Raw genomic sequence first — 23,175 nt, 5'->3', positions numbered from 1 at the left:
CAATGTGCATTACTTTGTACTTGCCTATGTTGACACCCATTTACCCAGCCTCAATAGATGCCCCTCAAGCACTGAGAATCATCACTGCCTTGGACATAGTGTTCCATCCATACCTTTGGTCTAATAGCCACTCCCTCCAGGAATTTATATCCAGGAATCACTGTAGACCACTGATTATCCTCATCCTACCTAATTTCTGAAATGCCCACAATATCTATGTTCTCCTCAGTCACAAGCCATTCCAGTTCCTCCATTTTAATCTGGATGTTTCTAGCATTTCATATAAACATCCATAATTCCCCACACACACTGGACCTGCAACCTTCCTCCTGTGGTCTTTAGACCTCACCGCACGGTCAATGTCACTCACTCAGTAGCCAGTACTAATCCACTTCTTTCTAGAAAAGTAACATCTACCCCTTCACTTCTTAGAAATGAACCTTCCTGAACCAGAGACATTTCATTTCCTGTTACCTTTCCCCCAGGATTGAGTTTTAAAAGTGTTCTGCCACCTTTTTGATTTTATGTGCCAGCAGCCTGGTTCCCTCTCAGGGCAAGTGATGGCCATCTCTTTCATACAGGTCTTGCTTGTTCCAAAAAGCATTGCAGGCTCTAACAAAATTAAACGCTTTCTCTCTGCACCACTATTTCACGATGGACTGAAACTCCTAATATGTCCCTGCCTAGCTGACTGTGCACGTGGAACAGGCAACACTTCTGAGATGGCTACTTTGGAGGTCCTGGCCTGAGCCCCCTGCCTGTCAGCCTGGATTTTTCCTCTATAACAAAGAATTCACTGTCCCTTCCCAAATCTGCTCAACTATTAAAAAGAGACTGCGATTTAATACAGTTAAATAAAACTTTATTTTTAAATAACATCTCAGATGACATTAAGCATATAGTAAAAAATTTTACAGCACTAAACTCATGCACACTAATACTGTGTAAATGCACTTTTGTTTTTAGATGCACTTAAATGCCAAGAGCAAGTACATACTGTCTTAAGGCTCAACTGTAACAACGCTCCTTAAGTTCCTGTAGTCCTTACTGGTGAAATGAAGCCACCAGTATTCCATCATGCTTAAGTTGCATTGAAATCATCCTCACAGTGCATGTAAACCATGTGATGAACTGGAACTACACCTGTACTTCTTGGACCCCCAGGAGTGGAAATACATGCTTCAAAGAAAACTCAAGGTATCCAGTCCATTGTTTCCTTTGTAACATTAAGTTAGGGAGAGCATCAGTTGCAAGATGGCACTAGTAGACAGGAGAATCCCAGCTCCTCTCCAAACTGGGCTCTAAGATGGAAAAAAAGCATCGGTATAGAAAATAAACTGAGAACTGGAGAGTATAAAACGGGTCAACAGTCCCATTGTCCTTTACAAGTTCTCTGGCCACCACAAATTTTTAATTCACATTAAGTGGCAGCTATAGTTGTAGTGGAACCAGCTGTGTCTACCATTAGTCTACAGTGAAATTAGCACAGGGAGATTTAATTTCTCTGCTGCATTGTGGGCATAGGCCATCAATGTTGCTTCTACCCTCTGCCCCATTACAGAGGAGACAGCCTCTTGCATTGCAGGTTCATTTCTTAGCAAATAAAGACAGCTGTGGAATTTGTTCAACATCAGTGTTGATGTTTGATAGTGTTACTGCAGAAAAAGATAAGAAAGTTAACAATTCTGGGACAAAGGGTAGAAAGACTAAAGTGAACATCTAAACATTTCATTTTTAAAATGTAGTATATTCCTTTTCCCATTGGCCTACCCAATTCAAGAGGAGACACTGTTAAATAGTTAAAAAGGGAGAGGGGGAAAGGGAACTTCAAGTGGCATGTAGCAGAAAAAGTCAGCATCCAGATAGACACTTACCTACTAAGTTTCTTTGGAATTGTTTTTGATGCTTGTTTATGAAGCATTCAAATGCACACCATTTTGAAACACATATACACAAAATATTCCTTGAAAGTATCTCTGAACCATTACTTAAGACATCCATGCTACATAGCCCATATATCCATGCTATGAACCAAATATACACAAATACCACATGCTAGTAGCCACTTGGTTTTCATTACTTAATTTTAAATTGAGGCTTACACAACTTCAGATTAAATTTTTCAAACACAATGAACTGTTGTGTGTTAATGAGTTTTCTTTAAATCTATACACTCTATTCTTAGGCATTGACTTTTATTTGAAACTGGCTGTGTACATGAAGGTCTACCTCAAAAAGCACTCGAGTGTCTAGTTTGTGTGTCAATTAGTATCCCCATCTGTAATGGAAATAACCTCCTTATCCCTTCACTATGAAACAAAAAACAATCCTTCCAAGTGGTAAAACTTGTCCAAATGCCATAATTTTAAATTGGCATAAAAAAGGAAACAGTAGACCGAAGAGCATGTTCCCCCTTCTCTTTTTAACTCAAAGGTGGGGTAGAACAGCTCCAGAAAGGAGGCTTAACCCTTTCCCTACATACTATTTTTATATCACAGATTGCCTACCAGGTGCTTCTTTCTTCTGAGTGGAAAAGCATCTGGATCTGTGTGACTTTGACCTAAAGATGGCCCACCTGAAAGTGCCACCCACTATTTTTAGAAGCTGCTCCAACCTGATTTGCACCTCCATGCAGCTCCTTTCAGCCCCCCTCCCCCATGTTGGAAAACTGCCTAGACTTAAACAGTTCTTTCCATTAATGTCTAACTTTGTGCTTTCATTCATGACTTGGTCAAAAAGTATCAACAATTTAGATCCACGATGAATGATACAAAATCTACATTTTTCCTTTCATAACACTTCAGATCTCCTGAAAATACCCTATATAGCTTCTTTGTTTCAGTATTAGCTGTGGGTCAAATAAACACATATATTCTTCCAGTACTTTAAAAGGTACTAGAAAGATTTCCAACAGACCAACTTTTCTACACATACAAAACACAAACATTTACAACCCCAGGATATGTCAAGGCTTCCAGATGAAGCTATTTACAAAATATAACAATTCCCTTATCATTAGATACCACAAAAGCAAACATTTTCCTTTCATACCAGGAAGATCTATATAAAAAGTAATTTTTGTGCACAGTTGCTGAAGTCCATCTGTAATATTGTAACGTTTAACTGCTACCAGTTACATTTCTAGATTATAGAAGCTAACTGAATGTTGTGAATGTTGTTTAGACCCTTTTCTGCTTACAATATACATTGTTTGTTACAGAGTATAACCTGAACAGTGTTACTTACAGAAATAGCTTTAATTTTAAAAAATCAGAATGGCAAGTCACAGCCTCAATCACTGCACTAGAATGACACCCAAAACATATTTTCCCTATGCTCTAGGATGTAAAAAATATGACACAAATAAGAATCTCCCAATAGGTCAGTTGAGACAGTAGTAAGCTCTCAGAGTTCATGACTGTATACATATAATAACTGTCAGGAAACAGGACAACTATACTTCCGTAAAAAAAAAGTTTCTTTTCAATATGGCAGATTAGTAGCCATTCCCCCCCCCCCAAAAAAAAATAAATCATGTAAACAGCTTGTAGAACGTGGCAAATAAAACACTGACAGCTAATGCCAGTAGCTTTCAACAACAACTCATAAATAGTAGCTATTGTACAAGAAAAAGAAACATGATAGTCTAGTACACAAAATATATTTTAGGTCTTAATGAGTTAAAAAAGCTGTTAGTGCAATATTATGTCAGTATGTCATGCCTTGGAAATTGAATGTTGACTTATATTTACAGGATACAGCAATGTTTTATCTAGAAATAAACAAAAATATGCAACACAAAACATTTACATACAGGTATCTCTTAATGTTTTCTGCTGAATTAGATTTTCTTTTTTGCAGTCTTGCTGTGCCACGTGTGCATTTCTGTATGCCATTCCACAGTATTATTTTTAAATACGATAATTGGTCTCTTTAACTGAATCAAAAAGTTCTAAAATTGCAGCTCTTTGAAGCCATGGCAGTTTCTCCAATCTCCACTTGCAACAAAGCTGGGGGTGGTGGGGGAACAGTAATTAATGTAAGGAAATTCAGGAGAGGTTAGAGAACAACGGTTAAGCAAGTGTTCACAAAATCATACAATACATATAACTTCTCTGCATTCCTATTTTGTTAATTGTTAATGCAGGTCTGAAACTACAATTCCAAACCATGCTAATTAGGTATAAAAAGTAAAGGAATTAAAATGTATTCAGATGTAACCAATGAATACAATGCTCTCATGCAAAAGTTGCATCAAGAATTCTGTTTTATTATTTTATTTTTTATTAAATCTTTACACCACCAGCTCCCAGACCAACTCACAAACATAAGACATCAAAGATTACCATCTTGCCAATACTACAATATAGTACAAGAAAATAACACCCTTTAAAAACAAAGATGGAAGGCATAACAGTTCCTATCAGACCCATATTCCTCACTCACCTATTCCCAGTGTCAACAAATGTAAACTGGGGCAATTGATGGCCCTAGGGGGATCCAGATGCCACAAGGGTGGGGGAGGACCCTATCTTATAGCCCAGTATGCAGCCTAGCCTCAACCGGAAGCCCGATAGAAGAGCTCCATCTTGCAGGCCCTGCAGAACCTAGGAAGCTCCGGCAGGGCCCTCAGGTCTTCTGGGAGCTCATTCCACCATGTAGGGGCCAGGAATGAAAAAGCCCTGGTCGAGGCCAGGCATGCTTCCTGGGGACCTAGGATCCTCAACAAATTCATACCCACAGAGTGTAATGCCTTGCAGGGGGGCATAAGGAAACAAGCGGCCCCGCAGGTAGGCAGGACCCACGCTACGTATAGTCTTAAAAGTCAAGACCAATACCTTGAACATGATTAGATAGCAAACCGACAACCAATGAAGCTGTCTCAGCAGCAGCTGGACATGGGCCCTCCAAGGTGACTTTGTGAGGGCCCAAGCAGCTGCATTTTGTACCACTTTCCGTTTCTGAGTCAAGGACAAAGGTAGACTTGTGTAGACCAAGTTACAGAAGTCTAATCTGGAAGTGACTGTTGCATGGATCACTGTGGCCACGTGTTCTGGGATCAGGTAGAGCACTAGTAGCTGTGCTTGGAGCAGATGGAAAAACGCCATCTGGGCTACCTTCGTGACCTGATCCTCCATTGACAAAGAGGCATCAAAAGTCACGCCCAAGTTCCTGGCCATGGGTGCAGATGTAAGTTGCACTCCATCTAGGCAAAGGAGACAAGCTCTCTGATCCTGTCCCCTTCTACCCAACCATAGGACCTCCATCTTGGAAGGGCTGAGTTTCAGACGACTCTGCCTGATCCATCCAGCCACTGCTTCCAAACAGCTGGCATATGTATCTGGGGGAGATCCGTCCATCCATCAGGAGATAGAGCTTGGTGTCACCCGCATACTGGTAACACTCCAGCCCATAACTCTGGGCCAGTTGGACCAGAGGGTGCACACAGATGTTAAAAAGTGTGGGGGAGAGTATCACCCCTTGTGGCACCCTACAAGGGAATACAAAGGGGTTTGATAACTCTTCTCCCACTGCAACCTACTGTAACCGGTTCATAAGAATGGAGGTCAGCCATTTCAAAGCCATTCCTCCAATCTCTGTGTCCCCGAGGCGGTGTACCAATAACTTGTGATCGACCACATCAAATGCGGCCAATAGATCTAATAACACGATAATGGCCGATCCGCCCCAGTCCAAATGGTGTTGATCATCAATCAGAGCGACCAGCATGGTTTCCACCCCATGGCCAGGACGGAAGCCAGCCTGGTCCGGATCTAGGGCCAAAGTTTCCTCCAAAAAATGTATAACAGGGGCAAGCCTAGCAATTGTGGCTAATTAAAAAAAATATCCCCCACACTAAATTTGAAAAGAGGTGAAGTATAACAAATATGAAAGCCACACTATTAAGATCTAATAAGTGTGGCAGTATGAAACAGTGTAACATATCTAATTCATAGCAGAAAAGCCATAACTGGAAAGACTGAGTTGGATTCTAGAGCTTTTCCACTAAATATGATATTTTCTTCATAGCAAAGATAGACTCGTGACAACAGTAGAGACCCTTGTGCCAGAGGCAAACACTAGTTAACTATCAAAGAAATACCTAGGATGCGGGACGATAAAAATCAGAATAAAACCTTCCCATCAAGGGTTCATCAACTGGCAAAATAAAAATGTTTTCACTCGATATCCAAAACTCAAGAGTGTTGCCAGGTACACGACTCTGGTGCTTAAGACACAGTTGGAAAGGTGAGGTGCCACAACTGAGAATGCACTCTCTCTAGCTGTTACCCACCTAACTTTGGATTATGGAAGCACACAGATACAAGGCGGAAGAGCCTTCTGAGCAGGCTCCCAGTCCCACAGAGCAGGGGTCCCCAACCTTTTTTAGACTGGGGACCGGCAGGGCAACTGCCCCGCCCGCGCATCGCACATGCGCGGCCGTGCACATACGCCATGCACGGCCGAAATCGAGCATGCGCGAAAGTGGCCCGCAGGTTGGGGACCACTGCCACAGAGGACCACAGCTGCGAGACACTTTCACCCCCCACCCAGGTTGATAAGATTTCCGAAAGATCTTACAAGTCTATTCTACCTGAAAAGTAAATTTGAAACTCCTTACATTCAGCACATTTAACCACCATAGAAACAGTATGTGAACTGAGGTGTCTATAATTGCTATCACTCACCTTTTGTCTTTGTAGTTTAATCAGTCAGTCTAACAGCCACATTCTTGAACACTTTGTGCTTGTGCTCTTCTTGGAGATCTCAGTTGTCTCAAGGCAGCATCCCCATACTGAATACCTGAACCCATCCTTTCGGGATCTAGTTCACCTGATTAAAGCAAAAGTCATTCATTATGATCTAAATCATTTCCTGCACACATTTAGTTTAAATTCCAGATGGTTCCAACTTTAATGGCTATATTCCTGGTGATCAAAGTACCAGTGTCCATTTAGTCATTTTAGCTTCTCGAGAGAGTTCAGGCTTGATTTGACAAGAACCCACCCATTTGTCTTTTGGGTGGTCCATACTATTCAATAAAATTCACCTCCAACCTTTCAACTTTCTTCATTTTCCAATTTTCACACCCATACTATAATATGAATTATCTTGACCTTGGTCACCAGCAACACAGCCTTACACTTAAGGATCTTTTCTAGCTCCTTCAAGCCTTCCCGTCCCAGGCTCTCTTTTTATTGATGACACCAAGGTATAGAAAAATCTCCAACAATTTCAATTTCTTCATTTTAAACCTTAAAAGTTGTCTAATTCCTGAGTTCTTATTATTCTTGTCTTTTTAATGTTCAACTGTAATCCTGCTTTGATGCTTACTGCTTTAAATTTCAGCTGCTGCTGATTTGTCTTTACTATTTTCTGTCAGTAATGTGGTGTGATGGGCATACCTCAAATTGTTAATGTCCCTTCAACCAATTTTCATTCCATCTATATTTGACCCATCTTTCTTTATGGTACGTTCTGCTCAACAGACTGATGAGACAGGGAGATAGAAGACACCCTTGTCTAACAGCCTTGCCAACTGTTTCTCCATATTCTGTTCTCATTAGCCTCTTGTCCAGAGTAAAGGTTACACATCATAACTACCATATATTTGGCATACCGATTTCTTTTAAAACCAGCCACTGCTTTTCATTATCTACACTGTCAAAAGCTTTCCTGTAATCTATGAAACACAAGCGTATTTTCTTCTGAAATTCTGAAATCAACATAGATTTGCAATATGATCTGTACTGCTACCATTTTGCTTTCCAAGTTTTCCCCTTCGTTGCTAAGCAGCCGCTCCCTCCACCCTTTTCCTTTGTTTTTCTCTGGCTGTCCCACCTAGTCATTTGAATGTGTACTGTTACATGCTGACCTAACTAGACTAGTGTCTAGGGCAGGGGTAGTCAAACTGCGGCCCTCCAGATGTCCATGGACTACAATTCCCAGGAGCCCTTGCCAGCATTCGCCAGCGAATGCTGTCAAGGGCTCCTGGGAATTGTAGTCCATGGACATCTGGAGGGCCGCAGTTTGACTACCCCTGGTCTAGGGAACTAGACTAAAGTCTAGGGAACTAGACAAAAATTCTTCCTTTTGTCCGGGTTTGATTATGGCATACAAGGCTGATGTAAAACCAATAATGTCACAAACAAGTAATTGTTTCTGTTATTCAATAAGGTCTTTAACACTTGAGATAATTTTCTTGGTATTTTTTCTTACATAAACTAGCATAAGCTTCTTGGTTTAACAGATACTGACGTTGGTGAAGGCAGGAATGTTCACAGGCATTCCCATTTCTTTCCTTATCTAGAGATCACCTGCATCTTCTAGGAGCTATTTCCCTCACACTTGTTAGAGATGAGCTACTCTTCTCACTTCCCTAACTCGGGGTCCTCTCCCAGTCTGCTTTGCTCTCTCACTGTTAACTGTAAACTCCCAATACCTCTAACACTCTCAACTGAAGACTTCTGCTTGAATCCTCTTATCACTCAAGGTTCTCAGATTGGGTACAGCATTAACCATTTTCTGTCCACCACAACTGTCTCTTCCATTTCTGAATTTAGCTCATTCCATATATGGGAACAATCTTTGGGATCATCACTTTACTTACCTGAGAAATTAATGTGATGGTTTGATAATTGTTGCAAGCTCTGCTGTCTTTTTTCAGAACTGGAACATAGATTGAGTGTTTCTAGTTTGTGGGCCACTGTATTGTCTTCCATATTTGTTGGCATATTTATTTTATTTATTATTCGATTTCTATAATTGCCCCTCTTGGCAGAGCCGTCTTGGGGCAGTTTACAACAATTCAATAAAACAATGCACTTTAATAGTAACAATAAAACAATTTAGAAGTTTAAATCCTTAAAAATAATTCTGTTCACTGTAGCTGCTAAACATAGCAATCAGTCAGTCTGCCCACTTATCAGTACAGGATGGGAGAGGAGTACAGAGGACGGACCCAATTAATGATGTTTGGTAGATTCATTGGCCTCAACCAAATGCTTGGCGGAAGAGTTCTGTCTTGCAGGCCCTTTGGAACTGTGACAGTTCTTGCAGAGCCTGCAGCTTTTCTGAGAGGTCATTCCACCAGGTCGGTGCCAGGACTGAGAAGGCCCTGGCTGAGGCCAAATGTACATCTGTTGGGCCAGGGATCACCAACCAATATGTATTGGTGGAGTGAACTTTGGGGGGTATAATCAGTTAGGCGGTCCCTAAGGTATGTTGGGCCCAGATTGTGGATAGCCTTAAAGGTTAGTACCAATACCTTGAACCTGGTCCAGAATTCAACTGGAAGCCAGTGCAGCTGCCTGAGTACAAGCTGGATATGGGCTGTCTGTGGTGTTCTAGTGAGGACCCATGCCACCGCATTTTGGACTAGCTGCAATTTCCAGGTCAGGGACAAGGGCATGCCTGCATACAATGAGTTACACTAATCTAACCTGGAGGTGACTATAGCATGAATCACTGTAGCTAGGTGTTCTGGGACCAAGCTTAGCTTGGCGGAGGTGGTGCTACTCTGCTGGTTTAAGCCCCACAGTTAGGGAGGCATCAAAAATCATGCCTTAGTTCCTAGCAGTTTGTGCAGTTATCAGTTGCATGCTGTCAAGGCAGGGCAGTCACGCTTCCTCTCCTGGCCCTTTCCTAACCAGCCATAGGACCTCTGTCTTGAAAGGGTTAAGTTTCAGGAGGCTCTGCTTGATCCAAGATGCCTCTGCTTCCAAACATCTGGCGAATGTTTCTGGGGGTGAGTCTGGATGGCCATCCATCAAGAGACAGAGTTGGATGTCATCTGCATATTGATGGCAGTCAAGTCCAAATCCCTGGACTAGCTGAGCAAGAGGGGGCATAAAGATGTTAAATAACATGGGGGACAGCAGCACATCAAGGGGAACTCCACAAGGGAGTTAAAAGCAGCATGATTGCCTATAACCCACCCTGACCTGGAGAGAGGATTTCAACCAATGCAGGGTCGTCTCCCATATTCCAGTGTCAGTGAGGCTGTGAGCAAGGAACTTGTGGTCTACCACAGTGGTCTCCAACCTTTTTTAGGCTGGGGACCGGCAGGGCAACTGCCCTGCCCGTGCATCACGCATGCGCGGCCGCGCACATGCACCATGCACGGCCACGCATGCATGATTTCGGTCGCACATGTGCAATGCGCGGGCGCGGCTCTGATTCCCTCTCCCCCCCCACAGTAAGAAGCTTCCCGGGCCGCAAGCTTGTGGCCCGGAAAGTTTTTTACTGCTGGGGGGGCGGGAAGAGGGAACCGTGGCCTGGCGCCATGTCCTTCGCGGCCCGGCACCGGGCTGCGGTCCGCAGGTTGGGGACCACTGGTCTACCATGTTGAACACTGCTGTGAGGTCTAACAAGCAGCACTCACCCACCTTGGTCCAGCTGGCCTCAAAGATCATCCATCAGGGTGAGAGCCGTCTCATCCCCATGGCCAGGTTAGAAGCTAAACTGGAAAGGCTTGAAGACTGAAGCTTCTTCTAGGTATGCTAAGAAGCTGGTCCACATCTGCTTTTTCACCCAGCTTCCCCAGAAACGCAATATGTAAGATGGGGCTATAGTTGGTTGATCCAGGGATTGTTTATTCTTATGATTTTGTTGTATTCAAGTTTCTGGTGCTTGGAAGACCTCTATGATGTCCCAGTATTCCTGATTATTTGATTCTTCCAATTACTTTCGCTTTCTAAAATTTCAGGTTTTAGGGCTACCTTGATAGCATTGTGTTATTCCACAAATCCTGAGGTCTAACATTATAGCTGACAATACTCAAATTCAGATTATGATGACTTGCCTGACTCAATTTTATTTAGTATTTTTCTTGCACATTGTACAAAGGCCTCTTCAACGTTCTCTCCTGTCAATGCACTTGTTTCCAAAAACATCATCTCTGCAACAGATGAAATAAACCTGTCAATGTAGAATGGTCAAAAGGCATCTGATGCAGTTCTACTGTGAAGCTAAACACCATTGACGTCAAAAATTTCCATGATGGGAAACCAATTGTCAACCACATAATAAACCTCTTTGAGAGTTAGCTCTGGTAGACACATAATAAACCCCTCTGAGATTTAGCTACTATATTATATAACTATTTATTAACCTGTAAAATCTTTTTTTTACTGCATAAAGTCTAGTATAGTGGGAACTGTGTTGAATATACATAGTTTTTCAGAATATCAAGATTAAGTAGCCTAGAATTTCATTTCTTCCACTATTCATGCTGTTAAATTTGAATTGTACATTAATGTGACCGTGGATGACTATTAGGAAAGGCAGGCAGCATGATATACACTAATGTCAGTACTTGAAAGGGAGACCACCAAGGCAGACCCTGCAGAGGAAGCCAATGGCAAATCACCTCTACTTCTCAGTTGTCTTGAAAGTAGGGTTGTGCACTTGGGCTGCTGAAGCACCCGTTTGAAGCAGCCAGTGCCGCGGCACAGGGGGGAGGAGGGGTGGCGCCAGCACAACAGTTGGCGCAAGCACCCAGGTGCAGAACTCTGTGCCTGCGTGTGGGTGCCGGGTTGTGCACCGCTACCAGCACCAGCCCCCCCCCCCCCCCCGCACCGCTGGCTGCTTTGAGCGCGAATGGCTGCTTTGGCGGTCGAAGTGCACAACCCTACTTGAAAGCTCTTTGCTTGGGTTCCCAACAGCTGGCTGTGACTTGAAGGCACTTTACACAAACAAAATGACTATGGGGAAGAATAAAAATGAGAAGCCACGAACAATACTTACCATTTTCTTGGGCAAATCTGGATGCTTCTAAGAAAGTAACTTCCCGGTCTCCATCAAGATCCTTTTTATTCCCACACAGTATTATTACAATATTCTGACTTGCTAACATTCTTGCATCTGTCAACCAGTTAGTAAGTGCATTGTAGGTTTCTCGGCTGAATCATAAAGGACAAATTATTAGCTGTGAATAACTACACTCTTTTGACCCACAATAATATCTTTTAAATAATTATTAGTTGACAGTTGCTATTATTTTTAGAGGAAAGACTGTTTATATTTTAAAAAGGATTAATTAAAAAAAAAACAATATGAACAATTTTCCTGTGCTTTCTTCTCTTGCTTATGGCAAGAACCTGTACATGACAAGACAGTGAGACCTTGGGCTACTTAATACCTGCAGTCTCACTCAAAGACTGGCTGCATAGCTTGGCAAACACAAGAGGAAGAAGCATCATTTCCATTTTTTTGAACAGGGACAGCACATTCAGGTGCTGCAGCTGAGACTAAATATATGCAACTGGCAATGTTGCTCCTATGATTATCTGAAGCTTACTAAAGGCTCAAATATTGCTATAAGGCGATTGGTATCCTAGGTGCCATCAACATGTAAGGGATTAACTGAGATGATGCAGCAGTGATTTGGTCAAGAAACATGTATTCCAACAATGCATTTGTTTTATGCTGCCTCTGAGACTAGTGTGCTAGCCAATTCCCACAGCCAAGAGATTTTCTGAGAAGTAATGGAAACATGGTCTCCATAAATAGTTGGTTGGATCCCACAGCTGTAAAAGTAGATCCCCCCCCAATCTTCTCCTTCCCACGGTAGGCATCTACAAACCTCTCCCTAAGGACTGCAGGTTCCCTGAGGAAAAAAATGCTAACATGCACAGGAGGCTGAAGTATGATATTGGGGGGGGGGGGGTCAAGAAAAATCACTTCTACATCAGTTTTTTTCCCAACAGAAAACCTGTTAGAAGAACTGTTATCAGAATAAACACTTTGCTTAAGCACAGGAAGTAGGTAGGAGTGATTTTCCTCATCTCCCCTCAGAAGGTCCCTTTGCCTGGTGGGATTTTGGTCATGGAGGGAGGGGACGTCCTGCAATCTTCTCAAAATCTTTTTTGGAGTCAGAGGGCTTTTATGAAAAATAGAGTAAGACACAGGATTAAACTCCTGTATTCATAAATAGCCAAATAAGTGGCTGTTCTCATAGCCCTTGATATCCCATAAGATGCAGAAATGCCAAGGTCCCGGACATACTTTTTATGTATGAGCAGGTGGTCTATAAGACAAATTTCTTTCCCCTGAAAAGAGATACTGGCACTTATAAACTCTCAAAAGCAATGTTTCTAAAAAACACTTGAGTTTTATTATCTTACTGCAGGTATACAATAAAGGCTGAATAATTCCCAACAGCTGTTTTTATGCAGAGACTGCATCTTAGTTGTGAATCAAGAAAACCTTATTATCAAACTTCACAAATTATTTGTATTTAAGACTGAAATACTAGTCTCTTTTTACCTAGTGATGTCATACACAAGCAAGGCACCTGCAGCACCTCTGTAATAACTTCGTGTTACAGACCTGTAAAAAAAAAATCCCATCATTGTATTTTCTCATTTGATTAAGACAAGCAGAAGAAGGGCTCTACTTAAAATAACACAGAAGTAAGTGCTTATTTAGTGACAGTATGGGCACACCTAGTCAAAATTAAGCCCTATCAACTTCAAGCAGGAAATTTTTTTAACTATGCCCACATTAAATCAACACAACTTACTGGACCAAGTCTAGTACTTATGACATAGCTACAACATCAGAGACTATAGTGAAGTAATGAAATGATTAAAATTATCTAAGCCAACAGTTACATTTTACCGTATTCCTCTGATATGCTATCAAATTTCAGTACCAATTATATGAAAATATATACCTGAATCGTTCTTGTCCAGCTGTATCCCATATCTGTAATTTTACGTATTTACCTCCAACATTTATAATCTTTGAACCAAACTCCACTCCTATTGTATGATTTGAGTCATCCTTGACTAGAAAAGAAAAATCTTCAGTTAACATTTAAGTACAATTAAGGAGAAAAATGACATTATGATATATGGTGGCAGTCTGGCCTTTTCAATTTTACCTGTCCATGCTGAAGCACATATTACATGATTGAAGAAACTTATACAAAGCAGACTATTATCTAAATGATATTTGATTTGTCTGTTCTTTAAGAACGTTCTTCTCTGAATACTTGCTTTTGAATACCCTGAACAAGTTACGGTATGTCAAAATGAAATCCATGACCAAAGCCAAAAAAGGAACACAACCCAACCTTTACTCATAAGTTGAGCTGCACAATAAAATAATGTAAAAATTGTAATTATTTAATAAATAATTACAATTTTTACATTATTTTATTGTACAGCTCAACTTCTGAGTTCCTAAAATGAGATCCATGAACAGAAACCCATTACACTGTATATTTATTTATTTTATTTATTTACTTTTGTATTTGTATACCACCACTCTCCATTCAAACTCACGGTGTTTCACAATAAAAAAATAAAAACCAGTACAACTCCCTAAAAACCCCTTGAAATATTAAACATTGAACATTAAAAGATGCCAATACAGAGTTCTAATCTCCACCCTCTCCCTCTGTCCAACTGGGGGCCAAGAGCTCTCTCATATTAGGAGTGAGGGTCCTGATTTAACCAATGCTAGGGGATCCACCAATGGTAACTCTGGGACCCACCATGGCCTCAACCATATACCTGGCAGAAGAGCTCTGTCTTACAGGCCCCGCAGAAAGCTGACAAATCTGACAGGGCCCGTAACTCTTCAGGGAGCTCATTCTACCAGGTTGGGGCCAGGGTCAAAAAAGCCGTGGCCCTGGTTGAGGCCAGGCAAATGTACTGGGACTGGGACAGCAAGCAAATTCATACCTGCAGAGTGAAGTGCCCTACAGGGGGCATGAGATAAGTGGTCCTGCAGATAAGTAGGGCCCAAGCTGCGTATACCTTGAGATTTATCCGGAAACAGACTGGTAACCAATGAAGATGACGAAGTACCGCTGAATATAGGCCCTCCAAGGTGTCCTAGTGAGGACCCTTGTGGCTGCATTTTGTACCAGCTGTAATTTATGCATCAAAGCCAAAGGTAGGCTCGCATAGAGCGAGTTACAGAAGTCTAACCTGGAAGTGACTGTTGCATGGATCACAGTAGCCAACTGTTCAGAGGACAGTTAGGGCGCTAGTAGCTGTGCGTGGCTCAGATAGAAAAACAACGCCCAGGCTACCTTTGTGACCTGAGCCTCAACTGAAAGGGAGGCATCAAAGGTCACTCCCAATTTCCCAGTGGTTGGTGCAGGTTTTAGTTGCACCTCGTCCAGGCATGGGAGGCGCGCTTCCTGATCCTGCCCTTGTCTGCCCAGCCACAGGACCTCCATCTTGCAGGGGTTGAGTTTCAGGCAGCTCTGCCTGAGCCATCCAGCCACTGCTTCCAAGCAACCGGCAAATGTATGCCTTATATGCAAGCATACTACAGTGGGTTGCCCTTACATGAATAGCCCAGGCTAGTCCAATCTCATCAGATTTTGGAAGTTAAGCAGGGGCACCCTGGTTAATATTTGGATGGGAGCCTACCAAGGGAGCTCAGGATTGTTATGCAGAGGCAGGCAACAGCAAACCATTCTGAACATCTCTTGCCTTAAAAATCCTACACGGTAACAATAAATTGGCTGCAACTTGATGGAATTTTCCACCAACATGATGGGCAAATACAAGATACATATATCAGTCAAGGAAGTTCTTTCTTGTTCATGGGCCACTTATTGCTTTCCTCTTGTGACAAATACTCTCTATCCCAAGTCTGTAAACTATTATCCTGCACCACTGTCACCTCAATGGAACCTGGACAGTCACTTAATTTGTGTTTCATTATAATTAACTTTGGCCATTCTTCCTATAGTAATCAGAGGATCACAGCATATCATACTAGCCATGGTTCTATAGCACAATTACTGATCTTTACAGACATTTATGGAAAACTATTTAGGGTGAACTATACTTTGAAGTTCTCTAATTACTAACAGCAGCTGACTTGAAAAAGGAACAAGTTATCTAATTCAGAAAAATACTACTAGGCAGTTTTTGGAAAATGAAATACAGACTGGGACCTTTAACTCTTGAAGGAGAAACAGTGGCAGTCTCTACATTATACTCACACTTCTTCTCAATAAATTGGTGAAGTAAACAGGATTTGCCAGTTCCAGCATTTCCAATGACCAAAAACTTAAACAGGAAATCTGAAAATGTTAAGACACACAAATGAGTAGTATACTTCTTTAACATTTAAAGGTATTACTTCTATTTATATCTGCCTGAAGGACACAGGGAATGGACAAATTGTGTGGATGATGTTTAATGGCTCACTCTAGAAAACTGTGCAACAGAAAAAAGTATGTATGTATGTATGTATGTATATATATATATATGTATATATATATATTATATATATCTATATATCTATCTATATCTATCTATATATCTATATCTATCTCTATCTCTATCTCTCTATCTATATATGGTTATCTGCATTCTGTGATGGATGCCATAAGAATCTGATCTCCAATACAAAATACAACATTGAGGTCTTAAGTAACATTTTTTTCCTTCTTGTAGGTCAATTTCTGGTGAAAAACAAGAACTGACAGATTATTAGAAGGGTTAATTTTTTCTTTAACTGAATCACATTGGAATTTTTAATTAAAATTTACTAACAGCTTTGAACTGTATGGCGCTTTCTATAAAGTGCAAGTTGTTAATGGGGGGGGGGGAGAACAGTGCCACCTGAACTGGCATGATTTCTTTTGGTTTGCTATTTATTGGTTGATATTTTAATTGTACATCAACTACTATTTTACTGATAAAATGTTCATATTTGCTTTAACTGCTGATTGTTTTAGTTTTTATCATATGCCTTGGAGTTCACTGACTGAGAGGCAAGATAAATGCAATCCTTATCCACTGTTTCTCTTAATATTTGTGAAACAGCCTGGGGGTTGGAATGAGTCCAGGGTGTCAGAGTTGGAATAGAGCCAATCAGGGTGCGGCCACTGATTAGCCCTGCCCCTACAGCTCCTGCCCTCCTTCCCTGGACGCTAGTCACTTTGCTCTCAGACGCCTGAGAGAGAGACACGGAGAGCCCTGCCAAACCACAAACGAGCTCTGATTCCCTGCTATGGCTCCTGCTGCAAGGGAGAGACAAACTTCAAACGAGCCCCAAACTGCAAACGAGCCTTGATTCCTTGCTACGGTCCTAGCACCCATTGCATTCCTGATTGCAATGGGCTTTCTTGCTAGTATATATATAAGTTTTGAATTCAGAAGGGTTTAACTTTGGGATTAATTTATGGCCCAAGAGCCACTATTAAATACATCAGTTAATTTGCAACGTTTACACTTGGAAATAACATTTTAATTGCTGGATCTTAACAAGTAGGTAACATATGGCTGTTAATTGTTTCCAAGCAAGTAGGCAGAATTCACAATTCTCCAAATACCTTTCAAATGGGCAGTGCAGAACTGTGGAACTTAAGAATCTAATAACCTGAGTTTCCACAGAATATCTACAGTTTAAGTGAAAGTGTGAGATTTGCCAGCCCTCATGTTTCATTCTTAACTATCATGAACAGTTTAGAAGAGTTGATTACTTTATTCCAGGGTCCTCACTGTAGTGCCCATGGGAGCCACAGTGCCCACTGACACCTTTCCTGGTGTCTATAAATTTATAGAAAGTGGGCAGGGCCAGGCAGGGTTTTTGCTCAGCAAATCTTCTCAATACAGTGGAGATTTGCGCAGATTTTAAAAGCAAACATTCTCTCGGTGACTAAAGGTAAGTTTTTTTGCAGCCATTTTTTGGAAGCTGTTTTGTGGCTGTACCCATCATGCTGTGTAAGAAGTCTAAAGGTGCTCACAGGCTGAAAAGCGTTGGGGACTCCTACATTACATTCAGAATTGGTCTGAATATACAATTCTTGTTTGCTATAAACCTACAACGACTCAGATCAACAACCATTTCTGTATGTAGATGCATATGAAATTTACTACATTCACCATATGAACTAAGGTTGGCTTAATAGTGCAGTTTTGATAAAAAATAAGTGGGTGGTCCAAGTAAAACAATCTCTAATAAGAACTAGCAAAAGTCATCCAATTCAAAAGGAATGCAACTAAACAGCAATTTTTATTATAGTAAAAGAAGCACACAAAATCTCACTATGCCTGTTTATGCCATTGACACATATTTCCTTTGACAAGTTATATACTATATAAACTCTTACATCTCTGGTAGATTCAGTATTATATCTCAATGATTTTAAGCTACATTTTTTCAGAACCAACATGTCCATCAATTTTGGGACCTAGAAAACGGATTGGTTTTGCAAATGTTGCCATTTTCACTCGTCTATTAAAAGATTTTCCCCCTGTCCTTCCGTCCATATTTTGAAACAGTAATTTAGCTCCACTAATCTAATTTTTTTTTAAATCATTCTTTCAAATGACCTTGCCTAGCTTTCATGATAAACTTTCTTCCTATTGTGGAATGCAGAATACTGGGAAGTTGTAGTGCAACCTCTACTGTATAGATGTTAATCTAAGATAACCATCGTTCTGACTAGGGCTGAAGGAAGATCTCATTCAGTCTTGGTTTCAGATACTTTGTTTCAGCATATAATTCAAGTTAGAGTTTTTTGTTCTCGTATATATTTATTCAGTTTTATTTATACACTGCTCTCCCTTGCAGCTCAAGGTGGTTTACATTTAAACTTGTGATACAATGCAGGAAACATCATACACTCACCAACACTGGACATCATTTGACATATTGTTGCCTACTCGCAATTTTGATAGATTTTCCTGTAGTTCTTCACAATCAACTTTTGTACCTTATGCAAATATGACTACTGCACTGCTTGCTCCCCATTCCAAATTATTTATGAATACATAAAACAACACTCATTATGACCGTCCACTAATAAAACTGTCCATTTATTCCTACTTTCTGCTTTAAGCCAAGGGAACAGGCATGCATATAAATTTGAAAACACATCATCATTAGTAATAATGGCAGGTATGTTCAAGTCCTCCCAAACATTACTGTGATATAGTAGTTAGGCTCTGGGAGACACAGGCTCAATTCCCCACTCTGCTACTGAGGTTTACTGTGTATCCTTAGGTTAGTTGCACTCTTTTAGCCCAACCTACCTCACAGGGTTGTGATGAGAATAAAATGGAAGACAGGAGAATGATGTAAGCCATTTTGGGTTCACACAAGGGAGAAGGCTGGGCATAAATGAAATAAATGAGTAAATAAATTACTCTCCCCTTAAAACTCGACAAAGTCCTTCCCTGAACATAAAAAAGTACATACAAGAATTGTACCCAACTACTGTAATATATTTTTTAAAAGCATGTTACAAAACTTTATGGGATCACACAGATCCTAAATTAGTCTAAAACTAGTTCTTAAGCAAATCACCATGGGAAAAATAATCCTAAATTTTACTTTTTCCCAGTGAAGCAAATGGAATTTATGTCTTTGGTTGTTTAAACGCCTCAGCTTTGCTCAGTTTCTGCCTTGAGGGGGGAGAGAACTCTGAAATACACAAAGATTGAAAAGCCACTTCATTACAGAGCTTATTTTCTCTTTCTTTGGCACTGACAAAGAAGCTTTGAGCTCCAAGGTTCTGTAAAGCTGTCTGGCTTCTCAACATAGAGAGGCATGTTACTAGGAAAGGCTGAAGACAAAAGTATGCAGCCAAGGAAAAACTCCCAAATCACCACCGCTATCAGAGCCCATTCTGAAACTTTGAGGTAACAGTATTTTAGTATAGATATATGCAATAAAGAGCCTCTTGTGGCGCAGAGTGTTAAGGCAGCTGTCTGAAAGCTTTGCCCATGAGGCTGGGAGTTCGATCCCAGCAGCCGGCTCAAGGTTGACTCAGCCTTCCATCCTTCTGAGGTCGGTAAAATGAGTACCCAGCTTGCTGGGGGGTAAACGGTAATGACTGGGGAAGGCACTGGCAAACCACCCCGTATTGAGTCTGCCATGAAAACGCTGGAGGGCGTCACCCCAAGGGTCAGACATGACTCGGTGCTTGCACAGGGGATACCTTTACCTATATGCAATAAAATTACTGGCAAAGTTCTCAATCCACTAGACTCTAAATAGTCAAAGTTAATCATAGCAACCAATTTGAAACGAACTATGAGTTATGTACCTTATTCCTGGCTGTATTATTTCCTAATATTTTCATTAAGATACTATCAATATATTTCAACACCTAGAATACTTCAAAGAGAACTAAGAAAAATAACACAATGTACTGTTATGATAGCGTGCTGTAATTCTAGCTCAAGACCACTGATTATAGGGTTTAGATTGGAATGCTAACACAGGATTATATAACAAAATGTACAACAAAATCTTTCATATAATTAAGATAGAATGCAATCTTCATGTAGATAGCAGATGGTAATCCAAATAACGTACCAAGTAGACAAAACATCTCTAACAGTCTTCTGTCCTATAATGTTTTCATATTGCCCTAAATTTCTTCCCTCCACTCAATGCCTCAAATTTTCATTGAATGTATGTGGGCTATAGTGATTGTTATGGAAGTCTGCCACCAGATAATGGATCACGCATAACAGGAATTTTTTTTAATTTCAGATTTTTAAAAAGTACACTTGTCCCCCCCAGTAAATTCAGCCAGATAAAGAAGAAATGGACATCTTAAGTCTCAGCAGGTGCAAGGAAATAACAATCTCTGAATGAACTAACATGGCAGTCACATTAGCATAATCTACCTCAAACCTAGTCACATTTTTTCTGCTTGTGTTCATGTTTATTATACATGTTTGCTGCATGAATCCATACTTTCTGCATTGAGAGGCAAATGGGTAAAGTATTTAGAGTGTCACACAATGAGCAGGGAGACATGAGTGCACATCTCCCATGCTCCCACAAAGGTCACTAGGTGACCAATTATTCTCTTTGAACCTAACTTAGAGGTTGGCTATGGGAGAAATCACACATGCCACTGAGCTCTGTCAAGGAAGAATAAGACAGATATTGAATAAAGGTACAGTCGACATTACCATTATTAAAGCAATATTCTAGGTATCACCAGCATCCATTTTTTTTTTTGCTTGAGAAAATCATTCTTTCTTACTTTTAGCAGCAAAGTCATGGCCAAGTACTATGTTGATCCAATTCCAGACACTTGGGGGATTTTAATTTTTGTATGTGCAAATAAAAGAAGTAATTCTAATATGAACAGAGAGGTGGCTGAGCATACTCAGTTCTAACTAATATTTATTTAAACAGTTTCTATGAAGCTGGAAATTATTATGTTTAATAAAGATGCAGCTAATGCTCATTTGTTCTTAGGTAGCCTTGGTCTCCGTTTTTGACTGTGTATTTTATGCATACCAAGCAAATGTTCATTTATTGCTGATAATGTAATTTGATACAGTGCTATATATACAAAGCATCACTACTCCCAGTGGTGAATGCTAAGGCAATCACACTTGGCACAACAGAAACATAGAGAACTGTAATGAGTATCGTAACTCACTTTGGAAAGAGGTATACTGAACATAATTAGCAGAAATTCTTTGCTCAAGGAGTTCTGACCCTTACCCTCATTTAGTGCTTTGTTCTTGATTTTCTATATACAATCACCATTTCCATTCATATCTGTGTGCCAGGAGATCTCATTTATTTGAAATAACTGTGTGATGCTTCTAAAGAGGCCTCATTTTTACGTATGCAGTTTGCAGACAAAATATGGAAAATCTTTCAATGAGTTTCACTTTCTTAAGCTCAAAGTTATCTTCAGTGGGCTCTATGTTCTATCCAAGCTGCAACTCCTCAAGCACAAAATGAAGATAATACTGACCTTTACATATGCAACATTGTAAACAGTTATTAAGATACTGCAGAGGAGGGCAAGAAAAGATGACCTAACTCAACCTTTCCTCACAAATGGTGGCTAGACTTCTTGCTTTCCAGAAAAAAAAGAGCTTGGGGGGGACACAACATGCTAATTTTTTTTTTAAATCATTGTCGTTCTCCCATGACACTACAACTTATGAACACCCAGTGAAGTTGATGGAGATAGATTCAAGCCAGACAAAAAGTACTCCTTTATTCAAATAAGTAAGTATAATGCCTGTGGATGCAGTGATAACAAGTAGTTATGATGATTAAAGGGGTCCCATATCCAGAAGTAGTAAACCTCTGAATGTCTTAAGAGGAGGCCTTGGGGTCACAGCTATGTTCAACAGGATGGCCAGTCCACTAGTCTGATCCAGCAGCCCATCCCTCATATACTAAACTACCTCATAGGGTTGTTCCAAGGAACAACAAGACATAGTGTTAAGTATTATTACTATCAATAAGATAGAAACGAATTAGCAGAGACTCATTTGAAACAGAGCCCACTGGCCTGCCCCAAACACCACCCGCATGCTGAGAAGATCAAGATGGGTATCCCGTGCTAGTCTGCGTGTAGGAGCAGCAGGGCGCAAGAGTCCAGTAGCACCTTAAAGACTAACAAGATTTGTGGCAGGGACGACCATCACCAGTATAACCTGCTTGGTCATGCCTATCTAGACGTCTGTGGGGGGGGGGGGAGGGAAGCCTCCCCAGGGCTTGGACACCCCTGCGTGGGAGACCGGCTGGGCTCTCGGCGGATTCCTCCCCCGCACACGAAGGGTCCGCGTAGCGATGATGAAGGCACCTCCGGCGCTGTCCGCGACCCCTCCGTCCCGGCCCCAAAGCCGAGTCCCGCCCCCGATCAGCCCCTCCCTACCGTAGGTCTCGGACATGGCCGTCTGCGACATTTCGGGAGCGACGCGAGGGCAGGCGCCCCTTTTCCGCCGCCGCCGCCGCCCCCCCGAGGAACGGCACCTCGAGACGCGCCTGCCGGGCCGCCCAAGGCGAAAAGCACAGAAAGCCTCCCGCGCCCTCCCCCCTCCCTCCCCGACCACAGAGAATGGGGCTGGGGGCGAAGAGTGGCGGCGGAGGCACCTCAACCAGCCAACGGCCCCAAAGCGCGCCTGCGCATGCAGCTCCTCCCACCTCGCCCGGCCTTTCGGGGCGCGGCCTGCAGGTTTACGCAAACGCGCGTGCGCGCCAACGGCTCTCCTTTTTCTCACCAAAACAAAGCGCACGTGCGCGGGGTCTTTAAAATCTGAGTCGTTCGCGCGGACTTCCAGGGAGTGGATTGCGTGTGATTTGTTCGGGTATAAAGGAAGAATTCGGTGGTGGCCTCGTTGGAGTTGCTGGATGCTGATGAATTGTGTCGCTTGGCCATATTTAGCGTCAGGGATCTGGCGCGAGTCGGACTAGTCTGGG

General features: G+C 41.5%; 1 protein-coding gene across 2 annotated transcripts; it reads right to left on the bottom strand.

Moving 5' to 3' along the window:
- Positions 1-840: 840 nt before the first annotated feature.
- Positions 841-22,882, bottom strand: RAB4A (RAB4A, member RAS oncogene family). 2 transcript variants are annotated; one of them, XM_077346412.1, is made up of 8 exons: positions 22,631-22,881; positions 15,974-16,054; positions 13,679-13,793; positions 13,270-13,332; positions 11,749-11,903; positions 10,805-10,900; positions 6,690-6,834; positions 841-4,010 (listed from the first exon to the last, which is right to left on the bottom strand). In XM_077346412.1, exons 1-7 carry the CDS (start codon positions 22,659-22,661, stop codon positions 6,719-6,721), a joined length of 657 nt encoding a protein of 218 aa, XP_077202527.1. In that variant the 5' UTR covers positions 22,662-22,881; the 3' UTR covers positions 841-4,010; positions 6,690-6,718. The 2 variants fall into 2 exon arrangements, with proteins under 2 accessions (XP_077202527.1, XP_077202528.1); XM_077346413.1 differs by lacking the exon at positions 10,805-10,900 and having other exon boundaries at positions 22,631-22,882.
- Between the last annotated feature and the right edge of the window lie 293 nt (positions 22,883-23,175).

This window comes from Paroedura picta, chromosome 1, assembly GCF_049243985.1.
Source record: "Paroedura picta isolate Pp20150507F chromosome 1, Ppicta_v3.0, whole genome shotgun sequence".
Taxonomy (NCBI): domain Eukaryota; kingdom Metazoa; phylum Chordata; class Lepidosauria; order Squamata; family Gekkonidae; genus Paroedura; species Paroedura picta.
Note: the sequence above shows the minus strand (reverse complement) of the source record. Positions and strands in the feature narration are given on the sequence as shown.

Coding starts and splice junctions, on each gene's coding strand:
- RAB4A (XM_077346412.1), bottom strand. CDS start 22,661: ATGTCGCAGACGGCCATGTCCGAGACCTACG. Junction 13,794..15,973: donor CCAATTTATTGAGAAGAAGT/GTGAGTATAATG, acceptor TTTCTTTTCTAG/TCAAGGATGACTCAAATCAT. Junction 10,901..11,748: donor CAGATTTGCCCAAGAAAATG/GTAAGTATTGTT, acceptor CATCTGTTGCAG/AGATGATGTTTTTGGAAACA.